The sequence below is a fragment of the Oncorhynchus nerka genome, linkage group LG17 (assembly GCF_034236695.1).
Source record: "Oncorhynchus nerka isolate Pitt River linkage group LG17, Oner_Uvic_2.0, whole genome shotgun sequence".
In the NCBI taxonomy this organism is placed as follows: Eukaryota; Metazoa; Chordata; class Actinopteri; order Salmoniformes; family Salmonidae; genus Oncorhynchus; species Oncorhynchus nerka.
In genome coordinates, this window is record NC_088412.1 from 849,431 (window position 1) to 873,042 (window position 23,612).

The 23,612-nt window shown below is 42.9% G+C and overlaps 1 protein-coding gene across 1 annotated transcript in view; it reads left to right on the forward strand.

Annotated features, from left to right (window-relative positions):
• tbc1d2b (TBC1 domain family, member 2B) overlaps window positions 1–23,612 on the forward strand; it is a 148,292-nt gene that overhangs the window by 96,816 nt on the left and 27,864 nt on the right. Inside the window, exons 7-9 of the mRNA XM_065002814.1 lie at window positions 5,650–5,829; window positions 13,610–13,720; window positions 14,623–14,813. Coding sequence (XP_064858886.1) covers window positions 5,650–5,829; window positions 13,610–13,720; window positions 14,623–14,813 — 482 coding nt within the window. The remainder of the gene's footprint in view (window positions 1–5,649; window positions 5,830–13,609; window positions 13,721–14,622; window positions 14,814–23,612) is intronic.

Sequence of the window (23,612 nt, forward strand, 5' to 3'; positions counted from 1 at the left end):
TTAGGGTTAATATTGTTGACATCCTCTAGGTTAGGGTTAATATTGTGATTATCCTCTAGGTTAGGGTTAATATTGCTCTAGGTTAGGGTTAATATTGTTGACATCCTCTAGGTTAGGGTTAATATTGTGGTTATCCTCTAGGTTAGGGTTAATATTGTTGACATCCTCTAGGTTAGGGTTAATATTGTGGTTATCCTCTAGGTTAGGGTTAATATTGTTGACATCCTCTAGGTTAGGGTTAATATTGTTGACATCCTCTAGGTTAGGGTTAATATTGTGGTTATCCTCTAGGTGGGGTTAGGGTTAATATTGTGGTTATCCTCTAGGTTAGGGTTAATATTGCTCTAGGTTAGGGTTAATATTGTGGTTATCCTCTAGGTTAGGGTTAATATTGTTGACATCCTCTAGGTTAGGGTTAATATTGTTGACATCCTCTAGGTTAGGGTTAATATTGTGATTATCCTCTAGGTTAGGGTTAATATTGCTCTAGGTTAGGGTTAATATTGTTGACATCCTCTAGGTTAGGGTTAATATTGTTGACATCCTCTAGGTTAGGGTTAATATTGTGATTACATTCTAGGTTAGGGTTAATATTGTGGTTATCCTCTAGGTTAGGGTTAATATTGTTGACATCCTCTAGGTTAGGGTTAATATTGTTGACATCCTCTAGGTTAGGGTTAATATTGCTCTAGGTTAGGGTTAATATTGTGGTTATCCTCTAGGTTAGGGTTAATATTGCTCTAGGTTAGGGTTAATATTGTTGACATCCTCGAGGTTATGGTTAATATTGTGGTTATCCTCTAGGTTAGGGTTAATATTGTGTTTGTTCTCTAGGTTAGGGTTAATATTGTGTTTGTTCTCTAGGTTAGGGTTAATATTGTGTTTGTTCTCTAGGTTAGGGTTAATATTGTGTTTGTTCTCTAGGTTAGGGTTAATAATGTGTTTGTTCTCTGGGTTAGGGTTAATATTGTGGTTATCCTCTAGGTTAGGGTTAATATTGTGGTTACATTCTAGGTTAGGGTTAATATTGCTCTAGGTTAGGGTTAATAATGTGTTTGTTCTCTAGGTTAGGGTTAATATTGTGGTTACATTCTAGGTTAGGGTTAATAATGTGTTTGTTCTCTGGGTTAGGGTTAATATTGTGGTTATCCTCTAGGTTAGGGTTAATATTGTGATTACATTCTAGGTTAGGGTTAATATTGTGGTTATCCTCTAGGTTAGGGTTAATATTGCTCTAGGTTAGGGTTAATATTGTGTTTGTTCTCTAGGTTAGGGTTAATATTGTGTTCTCTAGGTTAGGGTTAATATTGCTCTAGGTTAGGGTTAATATTGTGGTTATCCTCTAGGTTAGGGTTAATATTGTGGTTATCCTCTAGGTTAGGGTTAATATTGCTCTAGGTTAGGGTTAATATTGTTGACATCCTCTAGGTTAGGGTTAATATTGTGGTTATCCTCTAGGTGGGGTTAATATTGTGGTTACCCTCTAGGTGGGGTTAGGGTTAATATTGTGGTTATCCTCTAGGTTAGGGTCAATATTGTTGACATCCTCTAGGTTAGGGTTAATATTGTGGTTATCCTCTAGGTTAGGGTTAATATTGTGGTTATCCTCTAGGTTAGGGTTAGGGTTAATATTGTGGTTATCCTCTAGGTGGGGTTAATATTGTGGTTATCCTCTAGGTTAGGGTTAATATTGCTCTAGGTTAGGGTTAATATTGTTGACATCCTCTAGGTTAGGGTTAATATTGTTGACATCCTCTAGGTTAGGGTTAATATTGTGGTTATCCTCTAGGTTAGGGTTAATATTGTTGACATCCTCTAGGTTAGGGTTAATATTGTTGACATCCTCTAGGTTAGGGTTAATATTGTGGTTATCCTCTAGGTTAGGGTTAATATTGTGGTTATCCTCTAGGTTAGGGTTAATATTGTGGTTATCCTCTAGGTTAGGGTTAATATTGTGGTTATCCTCTAGGTGGGGTTAGGGTTAATATTGTTGACATCCTCTAGGTTAGGGTTAATATTGTTGACATCCTCTAGGTTAGGGTTAATATTGTTGACATCCTCTAGGTTAGGGTTAATATTGTTGACATCCTCTAGGTTAGGGTTAATATTGTTGACATCCTCTAGGTTAGGGTTAATATTGCTCTAGGTTAGGGTTAATATTGTTGACATCCTCTAGGTTAGGGTTAATATTGTGGTTATCCTCTAGGTTAGGGTTAATATTGTGGTTATCCTCTAGGTGGGGTTAGGGTTAATATTGTTGACATCCTCTAGGTTAGGGTTAATATTGTTGACATCCTCTAGGTTAGGGTTAATATTGTGGTTATCCTCTAGGTGGGGTTAATATTGTGTTTGTTCTCTAGGTTAGGGTTAATATTGTGGTTATCCTCTAGGTTAGGGTTAATATTGCTCTAGGTTAGGGTTAATATTGTTGACATCCTCTAGGTTAGGGTTAATATTGTTGACATCCTCTAGGTTAGGGTTAATATTGTGGTTATCCTCTAGGTTAGGGTTAATATTGCTCTAGGTTAGGGTTAATATTGTGGTTATCCTCTAGGTTAGGGTTAATATTGTTGACATCCTCTAGGTTAGGGTTAATATTGTTGACATCCTCTAGGTTAGGGTTAATATTGTGTTTGTTCTCTAGGTTAGGGTTAATATTGTGGTTATCCTCTAGTTGGGGTTAATATTGTTGACATCCTCTAGGTTAGGGTTAATATTGTGGTTACCCTCTAGGTTAGGGTTAATATTGTGGTTATCCTCTAGGTTAGGGTTAATATTGTTGACATCCTCTAGGTTAGGGTTAATATTGTGGTTATCCTCTAGGTTAGGGTTAATATTGTGGTTACCTTCTAGGTTAGGGTTAATATTGTTGACATCCTCTAGGTTAGGGTTAATATTGTGTTTGTTCTCTAGGTTAGGGTTAATATTGTGTTTGTTCTCTAGGTTAGGGTTAATATTGTGTTTGTTCTCTAGGTTAGGGTTAATAATGTGTTTGTTCTCTAGGTTAGGGTTAATATTGTTGACATCCTCTAGGTTAGGGTTAATATTGTGATTACATTCTAGGTTAGGGTTAATATTGTGATTACATTCTAGGTTAGGGTTAATATTGTGTTTGTTCTCTAGGTTAGGGTTAATATTGTGGTTATCCTCTAGGTTAGGGTTAATATTGTTGACATCCTCTAGGTTAGGGTTAATATTGTGGTTATCCTCTAGGTTAGGGTTAATATTGCTCTAGGTTAGGGTTAATATTGTTGACATCCTCTAGGTTAGGGTTAATATTGTTGACATCCTCTAGGTTAGGGTTAATATTGTGGTTATCCTCTAGGTTAGGGTTAATATTGCTCTAGGTTAGGGTTAATATTGCTCTAGGTTAGGGTTAATATTGCTCTAGGTTAGGGTTAATATTGCTCTAGGTTAGGGTTAGGGTTAATATTGTTGACACCCTCTAGGTTAGGGTTAATATTGTGGTTACCCTCTAGGTGGGGTTAGGGTTAATATTGTTGACATCCTCTAGGTGGGGTTAGGGTTAATATTGTGGTTACCCTCTAGGTTAGGGTTAATATTGTTGACATCCTCTAGGTTAGGGTTAATATTGTGATTACATTCTAGGTTAGGGTTAATATTGTGGTTATCCTCTAGGTGGGGTTAGGGTTAATATTGCTCTAGGTTAGGGTTAATATTGTTGACATCCTCTAGGTTAGGGTTAATATTGCTGACATCCTCTAGGTTAGGGTTAATATTGCTGACATCCTCTAGGTTAGGGTTAATATTGCTGACATCCTCTAGGTTAGGGTTAATATTGTGGTTATCCTCTAGGTTAGGGTTAATATTGTTGACATCCTCTAGGTTAGGGTTAATATTGTTGACATCCTCTAGGTTAGGGTTAATATTGTTGACATCCTCTAGGTTAGGGTTAATATTGCTGACATCCTCTAGGTTAGGGTTAATATTGTGGTTATCCTCTAGGTGGGGTTAGGGTTAATATTGTGGTTATCCTCTAGGTTAGGGTTAATATTGTTGACATCCTCTAGGTTAGGGTTAATATTGTTGACATCCTCTAGGTTAGGGTTAATATTGTGATTACATTCTAGGTTAGGGTTAATATTGTGGTTACATTCTAGGTTAGGGTTAATATTGTGGTTATCCTCTAGGTTAGGGTTAATATTGTGGTTACCCTCTAGGTTGGGGTTAATATTGTGGTTAGGGTTAATATTGCTCTAGGTTAGGGTTAATATTGCTCTAGGTTAGGGTTAATATTGTGGTTATCCTCTAGGTTGGGGTTAATATTGTGGTTACCTTCTAGGTTAGGGTTAATATTGTGGTTAGGGTTAATATTGCTCTAGGTTAGGGTTAATATTGTGGTTATCCTCTAGGTGGGGTTAGGGTTAATATTGTGGTTATCCTCTAGGTTAGGGTTAATATTGTTGACATCCTCTAGGTTAGGGTTAATATTGTTGACATCCTCTAGGTTAGGGTTAATATTGTGTTTGTTCTCTAGGTTAGGGTTAATATTGTTGACATCCTCTAGGTTAGGGTTAATATTGTGGTTATCCTCTAGGTTAGGGTTAATATTGTGTTTGTTCTCTAGGTTAGGGTTAATATTGTTGACATCCTCTAGGTTAGGGTTAATATTGTTGACATCCTCTAGGTTAGGGTTAATATTGTTGACATCCTCTAGGTTAGGGTTAATATTGTTGACATCCTCTAGGTTAGGGTTAATATTGTGGTTATCCTCTAGGTTAGGGTTAATATTGTGTTTGTTCTCTAGGTTAGGGTTAATATTGTGTTTGTTCTCTAGGTTAGGGTTAATATTGTGTTTGTTCTCTAGGTTAGGGTTAATATTGTGTTCTCTAGGTTAGGGTTAATATTGTGTTTGTTCTCTAGGTGGGATTAGGGTTAATATTGTGGTTATCCTCTAGGTTAGGGTTAATATTGTTGACATCCTCTAGGTTAGGGTTAATATTGTTGACATCCTCTAGGTTAGGGTTAATATTGTGGTTATCCTCTAGGTTAGGGTTAATATTGTTGACATCCTCTAGGTTAGGGTTAATATTGTTGACATCCTCTAGGTTAGGGTTAATATTGTGGTTATCCTCTAGGTTAGGGTTAATATTGTTGACATCCTCTAGGTTAGGGTTAATATTGTGGTTATCCTCTAGGTTGGGGTTAATATTGCTCTAGGTTAGGGTTAATATTGTTGACATCCTCTAGGTTAGGGTTAATATTGTTGACATCCTCTAGGTTAGGGTTAATATTGTTGACATCCTCTAGGTTAGGGTTAATATTGTTGACATCCTCTAGGTTAGGGTTAATATTGTTGACATCCTCTAGGTTAGGGTTAATATTGTTGACATCCTCTAGGTTAGGGTTAATATTGTTGACATCCTCTAGGTTAGGGTTAATATTGTGGTTATCCTCTAGGTTAGGGTTAATATTGCTCTAGGTTAGGGTTAATATTGTTGACATCCTCTAGGTTAGGGTTAATATTGCTCTAGGTTAGGGTTAATATTGTTGACATCCTCTAGGTTAGGGTTAATATTGTGGTTATCCTCTAGGTTAGGGTTAATATTGTGGTTACCCTCTAGGTGGGGTTAGGGTTAATATTGTGGTTACCCTCTAGGTGGGGTTAATATTGTGGTTACCCTCTAGGTTGGGGAGATCAATGAGCAGCTGAGCATGCTGATGGAGACCATCCAGGCCAAAGATGAGGTCATCATTAAACTGTCTCAGACACCCGCCCAGGGAGCAGACGGGACCACCCCCCTGCTGCAGGACTGCAGCTCAGCTCCACCCCCCGCCAGCCAGCAACAGGAGATAAACAATCTTAAGGTACAAACCGGGCTGGGGGGGGGGGGGGGGTCAGAACCATACAATAATAACTCTGGGGGGGGTCAGAACCACACAGTAATAACTCTGGGGGGGGTCAGAACCACACAGTAATAACTCTGGGGGGGGTCAGAACCATACAGTAATAACTCCGGGGGTCAGAACCACACAGTAATAATTCTGGTGGGTGGGGGTTGGGTCAGAACCATACAGTAATAACTCTGGGGGGTCAGAACCACACAGTAATAACTCTGGGGGGGGGTCAGAACCATACAGTAATAACTCTGGGGGGTCAGAACCATACAGTAATAACTCCGGGGGGGGGTCAGAACCACACAGTAATAACTCCGGGGGGTCAGAACCACACAGTAATAATTCTGGTGGGTGGGGGTTGGGTCAGAACCATACAGTAATAACTCTGGGGGGGTCAGAACCATACAGTAATAACTCTGGGGGGCGGAACCACACAGTAATAACTCTGGTGGGGGGTTTGGGTCAGAACCATACAGTAATAACTCTGGTGGGGGTGTTGGGTCAGAACCACACAGTAATAACTCTGGTGGGTGGGGGTTGGGTCAGAACCATACAGTAATAACTCTGGGGGGTTGGGTCAGAGCCACACAGTAATAACTCTGGTGGGGGGTTGGGTCAGAACCATACAGTAATAACTCTGGGGGGTCAGAACCATACAGTAATAACTCTGGTGGGGGGGATCAGAACCACACAGTAATAACTCTGGCGGGGGTCAGAACCACACAGTAATAACTCTGGGGGAGGTCAGAACCACACAGTAATGACTCTGGTGGGGGGGGTTTGGGTCAGGACCATACAGTAATAACTCTGGGGGAGGGGGCGGGGTTGGGTCAGAACCACACAGTAATAACTCTGGTGGGGGTGGGGGTTGGGTCAGAACCACACAGTAATAACTCTGGTGGGGGGGGGGCAGAACCATACAGTAATAACTCTGGGGGGGCAGAACCACACAGTAATAAATCTGGTGGGGGGGAAGAACCACACAGTAATAACTCTGGTGGGGGGTTGGGTCAGAACCACACAGTAATAACTCTGGTGGGGGGGTCAGAACCACACAGTAATAACTCTGGGGGGTTCAGAACCATACAGTAATAACTCTGGGGGGTTCAGAACCATACAGTAATAACTCTGGGGGGGGGGTCAGAACCATACAGTAATAACTCTGGTGGGGGGTCAGAACCACACAGTAATAACTCTGGGGGAGGTCAGAACCATACAGTAATAACTCTGGGGGGGGTCAGAACCATACAGTAATAACTCTGGGGGGGGGGTCAGAACCACACAGTAATAACTCTGGGGGGGGTCAGAACCACACAGTAATAATTCTGGGGGGGAGGGTTCAAATCAAATCAAATTTATTTATATAGCCCTTCGTACATCAGCTGATATCTCAAAGCGCTGTACAGAAACCCAGCCTAAAACCCCAAACAGCAAACAATGCAGGTGTAAAAGCACGGTGGCTAGGAAAAACTCCCTAGAAAGGCCAAAACCTAGGAAGAAACCTAGAGAGGAACCAGGCTATGTGGGGTGGCCAGTCCTCTTCTGGCTGTGCCGGGTAGAGATTATAACAGAACATGACCAAGATGTTCAAATGTTCATAAATGACCAGCATGGTCGAATAATAATAAGGCAGAACAGTTGAAACTGGAGCAGCAGCACAGTCAGGTGGACTGGGGACAGCAAGGAGTCATCATGTCAGGTAGTCCTGGGGCACGGTCCTAGGGCTCAGGTCCTCCGAGAGAGAGAAAGAAAGAGAGAATTAGAGAGAGCATATGTGGGGTGGCCAGTCCTCTTCTGGCTGTGCCGGGTGGAGATTATAACAGAACGTGGCCAAGATGTTCAAATGTTCATAAATGACCAGCATGGTTGAATAATAGTAAGGCAGAACAGTTGAAACTGGAGCAGCAGCATGGCCAGGTGGACTGGGGACAGCAAGGAGTCATCATGTCAGGTAGTCCTGGGACATGGTCCTAGGGCCCAGGCCAGTTGAAACTGGAGCAGCAGCATGGCCAGGTGGACTGGGGACAGCAAGGAGTCATCATGTCAGGTAGTCCTGGGGCATGGTCCTAGGGCTCAGGTCCTCCGAGAGAGAGAAAGAAAGAGAGAAGGAGAGAATTAGAGAACGCACACTTAGATTCACACAGGACACCGAATAGGACAGGAGAAGTACTCCAGATATAACAAACTGACCCTAGCCCCCCGACACATAAACTAATGCAGCATAAATACTGGAGGCTGAGACAGGAGGGGTCAGGAGACACTGTGGCCCCATCCGAGGACACCCCGGACAGGGCCAAACAGGAAGGATATAACCCCACCCACTTTGCCAAAGCACAGCCCCCACACCACTAGAGGGATATCTTCAACCACCAACTTACCATCCTGAGACAAGGCCGAGTATAGCCCACAAAGATCTCCGCCACAGCTCAACCCAAGGGGGGCGCCAACCCAGACAGGCCGACCACAACAGTGAATCAACCCACCCAGGTGACGCACCCCCCCAGGGACGGCATGAGAGAGCCCCAGTAAGCCAGTGACTCAGCCCCGTAACAGGGTAGAGGCAGAGAATCCCAGTGGAAAGAGGGGAATCGGCCAGGCAGAGACAGCAAGGGCGGTTCGTTGCTCCAGAGCCTTTCCGTTCACCTTCCCACTCCTGGGCCAGACTACACTCAATCATATGACCCACTGAAGAGATGAGTCTTCAGTAAAGACTTAAAGGTTGAGACCGAGTTTGCGTCTCTGACATGGGTAGGCAGACCGTTCCATAAAAATTGAGCTCTATAGGAGAAAGCCCTGCCTCCAGCTGTTTGCTTAGAAATTCTAGGGACAATTAGGAGGCCTGCGTCTTGTGACCGTAGCGTACGTGTAGGTATGTACGGCAGGACCAAATCAGAGAGATAGGTAGGAGCAAGCCCATGTAATGCTTTGTAGGTTAGCAGTAAAACCTTGAAATCAGCCCTTGCTTTGACAGGAAGCCAGTGTAGAGAGGCTAGCACTGGAGTAATATGATCAAATTTTTTGGTTCTAGTCAGGATCCTAGCAGCCATATTTAGCACTAACTGAAGTTTATTTAGTGCTTTATCCGGGTAGCCGGAAAATAGAGCTTTGCAGTAGTCTAACCTAGAAGTAACAAAAGCATGGATTAATTTTTCTGCATCATTTTTGGACAGAAAGTTTCTGATTTTTGCAATGTTACGTAGATGGAAAAAAGCTGTCCTCGAAATGGTCTTGATATGTTCTTCAAAAGAGAGATCAGGGTCCAGAGTAACGCCGAGGTCCTTCACAGTTTTATTTGAGACGACTGTACAACCATTAAGATTAATTGTCAGATTCAACAGAAGATCTCTTTGTTTCTTGGGACCTAGAACAAGCATCTCTGTTTTGTCCGAGTTTAATAGTAGAAAGTTTGCAGCCATCCACTTCCTTATGTCTGAAACACATGCTTCTAGCGAGGGCAATTTTGGGGCTTCACCATGTTTCATTGAAATGTACAGCTGTGTGTCATCCGCATAGCAGTGAAAGTTTACATTATGTTTTTGAATAACATCCCCAAGAGGTAAAATATATAGTGAAAACAATTGTTTTTGGGTTGGGTCAGAACCATACAGTAATAACTCTGGGGGGGGTCAGAACCATACAGTAATAACTCTGGGGGGCGGACCACACAGTAATAACTCTGGGGGGGGGGGACAGAACCACACAGTAATAACTCTGGTGGGGGGGGCAGAACCACACAGTAATAACTCTGGTGGGGGGTTGGGTCAGAACCACACAGTAATAACTCTGGGGGGGGAGGGGGTTGGGTCAGAACCACACAGTAATAACTCTGGTGGGGGTGGGGGTTGGGTCAGAACCACACAGTAATAACTCTGGTGGGGGGGGGCAGAACCATACAGTAATAACTCTGGGGGGGGCAGAACCACACAGTAATAAATCTGGTGGGGGGGGAGAACCACACAGTAATAACTCTGGTGGGGGTGGGGGTTGGGTCAGAACCACACAGTAATAACTCTGGTGGGGGTGGGGGTTGGGTCAGAACCACACAGTAATAACTCTGGTGGGGGGCAGAACCACACAGTAATAACTCTGGGGGGGGGGGTCAGAACCACACAGTAATAACTCTGGGGGGTCAGAACCATACAGTAATAACTCTGGGGGGGGGGGGTTGGGTCAGAACCACACAGTAATAACTCTGGTGGGGGGGGGAACAGAACCACACAGTAATAACTCTGGTGGGGGGTTGGGTCAGAACCACACAGTAATAACTCTGGGGGGAGGGGGGTTGGGTCAGAACCACACAGTAATAACTCTGGTGGGGGTGGGGGTTGGGTCAGAACCACACAGTAATAACTCTGGTGGGGGGGGTTGGGTCAGAACCATACAGTAATAACTCTGGGGGGGGGGCAGAACCACACAGTAATAAATCTGGTGGGGGGGGAGAACCACACAGTAATAACTCTGGTGGGGGTGGGGGTTGGGTCAGAACCACACAGTAATAACTCTGGTGGGGGTGGGGGTTGGGTCAGAACCACACAGTAATAACTCTGGTGGGGCGGGGGGGGGGGGGGGCAGAACCACACAGTAATAACTCTGGGGGGTCAGAACCACACAGTAATAACTCTGGGGGGGTGGGGGTCAGAACCACACAGTAATAACTCTGGGGGGGGGTCAGAACCATACAGTAATAACTCTGGGGGGGGTCAGAACCACACAGTAATAACTCTGGTGGGGGGGGGGGGGGGTCAGAACCACACAGTAATAACTCTGGGGGGGGGTCAGAACCATACAGTAATAACTCTGGGGGGGGGCAGAACCATACAGTAATAACTCTGGGGGGTCAGAACCACACAGTAATAACTCTGGGGGGGTCAGAACCACACAGTAATAATTCTGGGGGAGGGTTGGGTCAGAACCATACAGTAATAACTCTGGGGGGGGGACCGGGGGGACCACACAGTAATAACTCTGGGGGGGGCAGAACCACACAGTAATAACTCTGGTGGGGGGCAGAACCACACAGTAATAACTCTGGTGGGGGTTGGGTCAGAACCACACAGTAATAACTCTGGTGGGGGTGGGGGTTGGGTCAGAACCACACAGTAATAACTCTGGTGGGGGGGGCAGAACCATACAGTAATAAATCTGGTGGGGGGGAGGGGGAAGAACCACACAGTAATAACTCTGGTGGGGGTGGGGGTTGGGTCAGAACCACACAGTAATAACTCTGGTGGGGGTGGGGGTTGGGTCAGAACCACACAGTAATAACTCTGGGGGAGGGGGGTTGGGTCAGAACCACACAGTAATAACTCTGGTGGGGGTTGGGTCAGAACCACACAGTAATAACTCTGGTGGGGGGCAGAACCATACAATAATAACTCTGGGGGGGGGCAGAACCACACAGTAATAAATCTGGTGGGGGGGAAGAACCACACAGTAATAACTCTGGTGGGGGTTGGGTCAGAACCACACAGTAATAACTCTGGTGGGGGTGGGGGTTGGGTCAGAACCACACAGTAATAACTCTGGTGGGGGGGGCAGAACCATACAGTAATAACTCTGGGGGGGGGAACAGAACCACACAGTAATAAATCTGGTGCGGGGGGGGGAAGAACCACACAGTAATAACTCTGGTGGGGGTGGGGGTTGGGTCAGAACCACACAGTAATAACTCTGGTGGGGGTGGGGGTTGGGTCAGAACCACACAGTAATAACTCTGGTGGGGGGGGCAGAACCATACAGTAATAACTCTGCGGGGGGGCAGAACCACACAGTAATAAATCTGGTGGGGGGGGGAAGAACCACACAGTAATAACTCTGGTGGGGGTGGGGGGGTTGGGTCAGAACCACACAGTAATAACTCTGGTGGGGGGTTGGGTCAGAACCACACAGTAATAACTCTGGTGGGGGGGGGTCAGAACCACACAGTAATAACTCTGGGGGGGGTCAGAACCACACAGTAATAACTCTGGGGGAGGTCAGAACCATACAGTAATAACTCTGGGGGGGGGGTCAGAACCATACAGTAATAACTCTGGGGGGTCAGAACCACACAGTAATAACTCTGGGGGGGGTCAGAACCACACAGTAATAATTCTGGGGGGGGGTCAGAACCACACAGTAATAACTCTGGGGGGGAGTCAGAACCACCCCGTAATAATTATTGTGGGGGTCAGAACCATACAGTAATAACTCTGGTGGGGGGGTCAGAACCATACAGTAATAACTCTGGTGGGTGGGGGTTGGGTCAGAACCATACAGTAATAACTCTGGTGGGTGGGGGTTGGGTCAGAACCATACAGTAATAACTATGGTGGGGTGTTGGGTCAGAACCATACAGTAATAACTCTGGTGGGTGGGGGTTGGGTCAGAACCATACAGTAATAACTCTGGTGGGTGGGGGTTGGGTCAGAACCATACAGTAATAACTATGGTGGGGGTGTTGGGTCAGAACCATACAGTAATAACTCTGGTGGGTGGGGGTTGGGTCAGAACCATACAGTAATAACTCTGGTGGGTGGGGGTTGGGTCAGAACCATACAGTAATAACTCTGGTGGGTGGGGGTTGGGTCAGAACCACACAGTAATAACTCTGGTGGGGGGTTGGGTCAGAACCACACAGTAATAACTCTGGTGGGGGGGGTCAGAACCACACAGTAATAACTCTGGGGGGTCAGAACCACACAGTAATAACTCTGGGGGGGATCAGAACCCCACAGTAATACTACTGGGGGGGTCAAAACCACACAGTAATAACTCTGGGGGGGCAGAACCACACAGTAATAACTCTGGGGGGTTGGGTCAGAACCACACAGTAATAACTCTGGTGGGGGGTCAGAACCACACAGTAATAACTCTGGGGGGGGTCAGAACCCCACAGTAATACTACTGGGGGTCAAAACCACACAGTAATAACTCTGGTGGGGTCAGAACCACACAGTAATAACTCTGGTGGGGGGCAGAACCATACAGTAATAACTCTGGGGGGGGACAGAACCACACAGTAATAACTCTGGTGGGGGTTGGGTCAGAACTACACAGTAATAACTCTGGGGGGGGCAGAACCACACAGTAATAACTCTGGGGGGTTGGGTCAGAACCACACAGTAATAACTCTGGTGGGGGTGGGGGTTGGGGCAGAACCACACAGTAATAACTCTGGGGGGGGTCAGAACCACACAGTAATAACTCTGGGGGGTCAGAACCACACAGTAATAACTCTGGGGGGTCAGAACCACACAGTAATAACTCTGGGGGGGTCAGAACCATACAGTAATAACTCTGGGGGGGGGGGTCAGAACCATACAGTAATAACTCTGGGGGGTCAGAACCACACAGTAATAACTCTGGGGGGGTCAGAACCACACAGTAATAACTCTGGGGGGGGGGGTCAGAACCATACAGTAATAACTCTGGGGGTCAGAACCACACAGTAATAACTCTGGGGGGGGGTCCGAACCACACAGTAATAATTCTGGGGGAGGGTTGGGTCAGAACCACCCCGTAATAATTATTGTGGGGGTCAGAACCACACAGTAATAACTCTGGTGGGGGGGGTTGGGTCAGAACCACACAGTAATAACTCTGGTGGGGGGGGGGGTTGGGTCAGAACCACACAGTAATAACTCTGGTGGGGTGTATTGTTTAAATGTGAAGAACCACACAGTAATAACTCAACTGAACACAGCTAATATCCTATTTCTCATGTTATGACAGTTTTTATGATGCTTATAAAATGGTATTTCCATTTCAGGACAGTGTTCAAGGCTATAAATCCCAGAACAAGTTCCTGAATAAGGAGATCCTGGAGCTGACTATTCTACTAAGGAACGCTGAGGCCAGGGAGAGATCTCTGGAGGTTAAGGTACTACTGGGGTACAGGACTACTGGTTTGGTGCTGTTGGTGTGTACTACTGGGGTACAGGACTACTGGTTTGGTGCTGTTGGTGTGTACTACTATTGTACATGACTACTGGTTTGGTGCTGTTGGTGTGTACTACTGGGGTACAGGACTACTGGTTTGGTGCTGTTGGTGTGTACTAATGGGGTACAGGACTACTGGTTTGGTGCTGTTGGTGTGTACTACTGGGGTACAGGACTACTGGTTTGGTGCTGTTGGTGTGTACTAATGGGGTACAGGACTACTGGTTTGGTGCTGTTGGTGTGTACTACTGGGGTTCAGGACTACTGGTTTGGTGCTGTTGATGTGTACTACTGGGGTACAGGACTACTGGTTTGGTGCTGTTGGTGTGTACTACTGGTTGGTGCTGTTGGTGTGTACTACTGGGGTACATGACTACTGGTTTGGTGCTGTTGGTGTGTACTACTGGGGTGCAGGACTACTGGTTGGTGTGTGGATGGTTTTAATTGGTTGGTGTACAACCAGGAAGAAGTCAGTGCAGCTCTAACCTCAGCTGCTGCCCTCATGCCCTGTCAACATTGCTCACTATGTTTATCTCTCGCTCTCTCTCCTCTCTCTCTCTTCTCCTCTCTCTCTTCTCTCTCTTCTCTCTTCTCTCTCTCCTCTCTCTCTCTCCTCTCTCTCCTCTCTCTCTCTTCTCTCTTCTCCTCTCTCTCTCTTCTCTCTTCTCCTCTCTCTCTCCTCTCTCTCTCCTCTCTCTCTCTTCTCCTCTCTCTCCTATCTCTTCTCTCTCTCTTCTCCTCTCTCTCTCCTCTCTCTTCTCCTATCTCTTCTCTCTCTCCTCTCTCTCTCTTCTCCTATCTCTTCTGCTCTCTCCTCTCTGTGTGCCTCTTTCTGGGTTCCAGTATGTGGCGTTGGAGGCTAAAGTGTGTCAGGTTGAGAGTAAGTACCTGGTGCTGCTTCAGGACCTGAAGAACCCAGTGTGTTCCTCTTCAGAACAGAGTCCTGCCAGGGAGGTCATCTCTAGACTGTTGGAGGATGCACTGAACAACACTGACCCTACGGGACACGCCATCTTTAAGCCACACCCTGTCAGGTAAACGCACACACACGCTCTACAGGTGGATAGCACCTGATCTATACTGTAAACAGAACCAATATTTTAAAAGTATGGGAACTGGTTAATAACGTTATTTTATGTTCTGGGTGTTGTTTTTCCAGTCCCACAAAAATGTCAACAAAGTTCCTTTGCAAAGCCCTCTGTCACTCGGAAGATGACTTACTGTAGCCTGCCAACGATGTTACAAGATGACTTACTGTAACCTACCAACGATGTTACTAGATGACTTACTGTAGTCTACCAACTATGTTACTAGATGACTTACTGTAGTCTACCAACGATGTTACTAGATGACTTACTGTAGTCTACCAACGATGTTACTAGATGACTTACTGTAGCCTACCAACTATGTTACTAGATTACTTACTGTAGCCTACCACAATGCTACAAGATGACTTACTGTAGTCTACCAACGATGTTACTAGATGACTTACTGTAGCCTACCAACGATGTTACAAGATGACTTACTGTAGCCTACCAACGATGTTACAAGATGACTTACTGTAGCCTACCAACGATGTTACAAGATGACTTACTGTAGTCTACCAATGATGTTACTAGATGACTTACTGTAGTCTACCAACAATGTTACTAGATGACTTACTGTAGTCTACCAATGATGTTACAAGATGACTTACTGTAGTCTACCAACAATGTTACTAGATGACTTACTGTAGCCTACCAATGATGTTATAAGATGTTACAAGATGACTTACTGTAGTCTACCAACAGTGTTACAAGATGACTTACTGTAGCCTACCAACGATGTTACAAGATGACTTACTGTAGCCTACCAACAATGTTACAAGATGACTTACTGTAGCCTGCCAACTATGTTACTAGATGTTAGCCTACCAACGATGTTACAAGATGACTTACTGTAGTCTACCAACAATGTTACAAGATGACTTACTATAGCCTGCCAACTATGTTACTAGATGACTTACTGTAGTCAACCAACGATGTTGCTAGATGGTAGTCTACCAACGATGTTACAAGATGACTTACTGTAGTCAACCAACAATGTTACTAGATGGTAGCCTACCAACGATGTTACTAGATGACTTACTGTAGCCTACCAACAATGTTACTAGATGACTTACTGTAGCCTACCAACAATGTTACTAGATGACTTACTGTAGCCTACCAACGATGTTACTAGATGACTTACTGTAGCCTACCAACGATGTTACAAGATGACTTACTGTAGCCTACCAACGATGTTACAAGATGACTTACTGTAGTCTACCAACTATGTTACAAGATGACTTACTGTAGCCTACCAACAATAGTACAAGATGACTTACTGTAGTCTACCAACGATGCTACTAGATGACTTACTGTAGTCTACCAACAATGTTACTAGATGACTTACTGTAGTCTACCAACTATGTTACTAGATTACTTACTGTAGCCTACCAACTATGTTACTAGATTACTTACTGTAGTCTACCAACGATGTTACAAGATGACTTACTGTAGTCTACCAACGATGTTACTAGATGACTTACTGTAGCCTACCAACGATGTTACAAGATGACTTACTGTAGCCTACCAACGATGTTACTAGATGGTAGCCTACCAACGATGTTACAAGATGACTTACTGTAGCCTACCAACGATGTTACTAGATGACTTACTGTAGCCTACCAACTATTTTACTAGATGACTTACTGTAGTCTACCAACTATGTTACTAGATGACTTACTGTAGCCTGCCAACTATGTTACTAGATGACTTACTGTAGTCTACCAACTATGTTACTAGATGACTTACTGTAGTCAACCAACGATCTTACAAGATGGTAGTCTACCAACTATGTTACTAGATGACTTACTGTAGTCTACCAACAATGTTACTAGATGACTTACTGTAGTCTACCAACGATGTTACTAGATGACTTACTGTAGTCTACCAACTATGTTACTAGATGACTTACTGTAGTCTACCAACTATGTTACTAGATGACTTACTGTAGCCTACCAACGATGTTACAAGATGACTTACTGTAGTCTACCAACAATGTTACAAGATGACTTACTGTAGCCTACCAACTATGTTACTAGATAACGTACTGTAGTCTACCAACTATGTTACTAGATGACTTACTATAGCCTACCACAATGTTACTAGATGACGTACTGTAGCCTACCAACTATGTTACTAGATTACTTACTGTAGCCTACCAACAATGTTACAAGATGACTTACTGTAGCCTACCACAATGCTACAAGATGACTTACTGTAGTCTACCAACGATGTTACTAGATGACTTACTGTAGCCTACCAACGATGTTACAAGATGACTTACTGTAGCCTACCAACGATGTTACAAGATGACTTACTGTAGCCTACCAACGATGTTACAAGATGACTTACTGTAGTCTACCAATGATGTTACAAGATGACTTACTGTAGTCTACCAACAATGTTACTAGATGACTTACTGTAGCCTACCAATGATGTTATAAGATGTTACAAGATGACTTACTGTAGTCTACCAACAGTGTTACAAGATGACTTACTGTAGCCTACCAATGATGTTACAAGATGACTTACTGTAGCCTACCAACAATGTTACAAGATGACTTACTGTAGCCTGCCAACTATGTTACTAGATGTTAGCCTACCAACGATGTTACAAGATGACTTACTGTAGTCTACCAACAATGTTACAAGATGACTTACTATAGCCTGCCAACTATGTTACTAGATGACTTACTGTAGTCAACCAACGATGTTGCTAGATGGTAGTCTACCAACGATGTTACAAGATGACTTACTGTAGTCAACCAACGATGTTACTAGATGGTAGCCTACCAACGATGTTACTAGATGACTTACTGTAGCCTACCAACAATGTTACTAGATGACTTACTGTAGCCTACCAACAATGTTACTAGATGACTTACTGTAGCCTACCAACGATGTTACTAGATTACTTACTGTAGCCAACCAACGATGTTACAAGATGACTTACTGTAGCCTACCAACGATGTTACAAGATGACTTACTGTAGTCTACCAACTATGTTACAAGATGACTTACTGTAGCCTACCAACAATAGTACAAGATGACTTACTGTAGTCTACCAACGATGCTACTAGATGACTTACTGTAGTCTACCAACAATGTTACTAGATGACTTACTGTAGTCTACCAACTATGTTACTAGATTACTTACTGTAGTCTACCAACGATGTTACAAGATGACTTACTGTAGTCTACCAACGATGTTACTAGATGACTTACTGTAGCCTACCAACGATGTTACAAGATGACTTACTGTAGCCTACCAACGATGTTACTAGATGGTAGCCTACCAACGATGTTACAAGATGACTTACTGTAGCCTACCAACGATGTTACTAGATGACTTACTGTAGCCTACCAACTATTTTACTAGATGACTTACTGTAGTCTACCAACTATGTTACTAGATGACTTACTGTAGCCTGCCAACTATGTTACTAGATGACTTACTGTAGTCTACCAACTATGTTACTAGATGACTTACTGTAGTCAACCAACGATCTTACAAGATGGTAGTCTACCAACAGTGTTACAAGATGACTTACTGTAGTCTACCAACGATGTTACAAGATGACTTACTGTAGTCTACCAACGATGTTACAAGATGATGTTACAACCAACGATAGATGACTTACTGTAGTCAACCAACGATGTTACTAGATGACTTACTGTAGCCTACCAACGATGTTACAAGATGACTTACTGTAGTCTACCAACAATGACTTACTGTAGTCTAGATGACTAGATGACTTACTGTAGCCTACCAACTATGTTACTAGATAACTTACTGTAGTCTACCAACTATGTTACTAGATGACTTACTGTAGCCTACCTGTTACCTTACAATGTTACTAGATGACTAGATGACTTACTGTAGCCTACCAACTATGTTACTAGATGACTTACTGTAGCCTACCAACAATGTTACAAGATGACTTACTGTAGCCTACCACAATGTTACAAGATGACTTACTGTAGTCTACCAACGATGTTACAAGATGACTTACTGTAGCCTACCAACGATGTTACAAGATGACTTACTGTAGTCTACCAACGATGTTACAAGATGACTTACTGTAGCCTACCAACGATGTTACAAGATGACTTACTGTAGTCTACCAACGATGTTACAAGATGACTTACTGTAGTCTACCAACAATGTTACTAGATGACTTACTGTAGCCTACCAATGATGATTACTTAAGATGTTACAAGATGACTTACTGTAGTCTACCAACAGTGTTACAAGATGACTTACTGTAGCCTACCAATGATGTTACAAGATGACTTACTGTAGCCTACCAACAATGTTACAAGATGACTTACTGTAGCCTGCCAACTATGTTACTAGATGTTAGCCTACCAACGATGTTACAAGATGACTTACTGTAGTCTACCAACAATGTTACAAGATGACTTACTATAGCCTTACTGCCAACTATGTTACTAGATGACTTACTGTAGTCAACCAACGATGTTGCTAGATGGTAGTCTTACCTAACGATGTTACAAGATGACTTACTGTAGTCAACCAACGATGTTACTAGATGGTAGCCTACCAACGATGTTACTAGATGACTTACTGTAGCCTACCAACAATGTTACTAGATGACTTACTGTAGCCTACCAACAATGTTACTAGATGACTTACTGTAGCCTACCAACGATGTTACTAGATTACTTACTGTAGCCAACCAACGATGTTACAAGATGATGACTTACTGTAGCCTACCAACGATGTTACAAGATGACTTACTGTAGTCTACCAACTATGTTACAAGATGACTTACTGTAGCCTACCAACAATAGTACAAGATGACTTACTGTAGTCTACCAACGATGCTACTAGATGACTTACTGTAGTCTACCAACTATGTTACAAGATGACTTACTGTAGCCTACCAACAATAGTACAAGATGACTTACTGTAGTCTACCAACGATGCTACTAGATGACTTACTGTAGTCTACCAACAATGTTACTAGATGACTTACTGTAGTCTACCAACTATGTTACTAGATTACTTACTGTAGTCTACCAACGATGTTACAAGATGACTTACTGTAGTCTACCAACGATGTTACTAGATGACTTACTGTAGCCTACCAACGATGTTACAAGATGACTTACTGTAGCCTACCAACGATGTTACTAGATGGTAGCCTACCAACGATGTTACAAGATGACTTACTGTAGCCTACCAACGATGTTACTAGATGACTTACTGTAGCCTACCAACTATTTTACTAGATGACTTACTGTAGTCTACCAACTATGTTACTAGATGACTTACTGTAGCCTGCCAACTATGTTACTAGATGACTTACTGTAGTCTACCAACTATGTTACTAGATGACTTACTGTAGTCAACCAACGATCTTACAAGATGGTAGTCTACCAACAGTGTTACAAGATGACTTACTGTAGTCTACCAACGATGTTACAAGATGACTTACTGTAGTCTACCAACGATGTTACAAGATGTTACTAGATGACTTACTGTAGTCAACCAACGATGTTACTAGATGACTTACTGTAGCCTACCAACGATGTTACAAGATGACTTACTGTAGTCTACCAACAATGTTACAAGATGACTTACTGTAGCCTACCAACTATGTTACTAGATAACGTACTGTAGTCTACCAACTATGTTACTAGATGACTTACTATAGCCTACCACAATGTTACTAGATGACGTACTGTAGCCTACCAACTATGTTACTAGATTACTTACTGTAGCCTACCAACAATGTTACAAGATGACTTACTGTAGCCTACCACAATGCTACAAGATGACTTACTGTAGTCTACCAACGATGTTACTAGATGACTTACTGTAGCCTACCAACGATGTTACAAGATGACTTACTGTAGCCTACCAACGATGTTACAAGATGACTTACTGTAGCCTACCAACGATGTTACAAGATGACTTACTGTAGTCTACCAATGATGTTACAAGATGACTTACTGTAGTCTACCAACAATGTTACTAGATGACTTACTGTAGCCTACCAATGATGTTATAAGATGTTACAAGATGACTTACTGTAGTCTACCAACAGTGTTACAAGATGACTTACTGTAGCCTACCAACGATGTTACAAGATGACTTACTGTAGCCTACCAACAATGTTACAAGATGACTTACTGTAGCCTGCCAACTATGTTACTAGATGTTAGCCTACCAACGATGTTACAAGATGACTTACTGTAGTCTACCAACAATGTTACAAGATGACTTACTATAGCCTACCAACTATGTTACTAGATGACTTACTGTAGTCAACCAACGATGTTACTAGATGGTAGTCTACCAACGATGTTACAAGATGACTTACTGTAGTCAAACGATGTTACAAGATGACTTACTGTAGTACTACTAGATGGTAGCCTACCAACGATGTTACTAGATGACTTACTGTAGCCTACCAACAATGTTACTAGATGACTTACTGTAGCCTACCAACAATGTTACTAGATGACTTACTGTAGCCTACCAACGATGTTACTAGATTACTTACTGTAGCCAACCAACGATGTTACAAGATGACTTACTGTAGCCTACCAACGATGTTACAAGATGACTTACTGTAGTCTACCAACTATGTTACAAGATGACTTACTGTAGCCTACCAACAATAGTACAAGATGACTTACTGTAGTCTACCAACGATGCTACTAGATGACTTACTGTAGTCTACCAACAATGTTACTAGATGACTTACTGTAGTCTACCAACTATGTTACTAGATTACTTACTGTAGTCTACCAACGATGTTACAAGATGACTTACTGTAGTCTACCAACGATGTTACTAGATGACTTACTGTAGCCTACCAACGATGTTACAAGATGACTTACTGTAGCCTACCAACGATGTTACTAGATGGTAGCCTACCAACGATGTTACAAGATGACTTACTGTAGCCTACCAACGATGTTACTAGATGACTTACTGTAGCCTACCAACTATTTTACTAGATGACTTACTGTAGTCTACCAACTATGTTACTAGATGACTTACTGTAGCCTGCCAACTATGTTACTAGATGACTTACTGTAGTCTACCAACTATGTTACTAGATGACTTACTGTAGTCAACCAACGATCTTACAAGATGGTAGTCTACCAACAGTGTTACAAGATGACTTACTGTAGTCTACCAACGATGTTACAAGATGACTTACTGTAGTCTACCAACGATGTTACAAGATGTTACTAGATGACTTACTGTAGTCAACCAACGATGTTACTAGATGACTTACTGTAGCCTACCAACGATGTTACTTGATGACTTACTGTAGCCTACCAACGATGTTACTAGATGACTTACTGTAGTCTACCAACTATGTTACTAGATGACTTACTGTAGTCTACCAACTATGTTACTAGATGACTTACTGTAGCCTACCACAATGCTACAAGATGACTTACTGTAGCCTACCAACGATGTTACTAGATGACTTACTGTAGCCTACCTACTATGTTACTAGATGACTTACTGTAGCCTACCTACTATGTTACTAGATGACTTACTGTAGCCTACCAACGATGTTACAAGATGACTTACTGTAGTCTACCAACGATGTTACTAGATGACTTACTGTAGCCTACCAACGATGTTACTAGATGACTTACTGTAGTCTACCAACGATGTTACAAGATGACTTACTGTAGTCTACCAACTATGTTACAAGATGACTTACTGTAGTCTACCAACGATGTTACAAGATGACTTACTGTAGTCTACCAACTATGTTACTAGATGACTTACTGTAGTCTACCAACTATGTTACAAGATGACTTACTGTAGCCTACCAACGATGTTACTAGATGACTTACTGTAGTCTACCAACTATGTTACTAGATGACTTACTGTAGTCTACCAACGATGTTACAAGATGACTTACTGTAGTCTACCAACGATGTTACAAGATGACTTACTGTAGCCTACCTACTATGTTACTAGATGACTTACTGTAGCCTACCTACTATGTTACTAGATGACTTACTGTAGCCTACCTACTATGTTACTAGATGACTTACTGTAGCCTACCTACTATGTTACTAGATGACTTACTGTAGCCTACCAACGATGTTACTAGATGACTTACTGTAGCCTACCTACTATGTTACTAGATGACTTACTGTAGCCTACCTACTATGTTACAAGATGACTTACTGTAGCCTACCTACTATGTTACTAGATGACTTACTGTAGCCTACCTACTATGTTACTAGATGACTTACTGTAGCCTACCAACGATGTTACTAGATGACTTACTGTAGCCTACCTACTATGTTACTAGATGACTTACTGTAGCTACTATGTTACCTTACTATGTTTACTAGATGACTTACTGTAGCCTACCTACTATGTTACTAGATGACTTACTGTAGCCTACCAACGATGTTACTAGATGACTTACTGTAGCCTACCTACTATGTTACTAGATGACTTACTGTAGCCTACCTACTATGTTACTAGATGACTTACTGTAGCCTACCAACGATGTAGCCTACAACGATGTTACTTGACTTACTGTAGTCTACCAACGATGTTACAAGATGACTTACTGTAGTCTACCAACGATGTTACAAGATGACTTACTGTAGTCTACCAACGATGTTACAAGATGACTTACTGTAGTCTACCAACGATGTTACAAGATGACTTACTGTAGTCTACCAACGATGTTACAAGATGACTTACTGTAGTCTACCAACTATGTTACT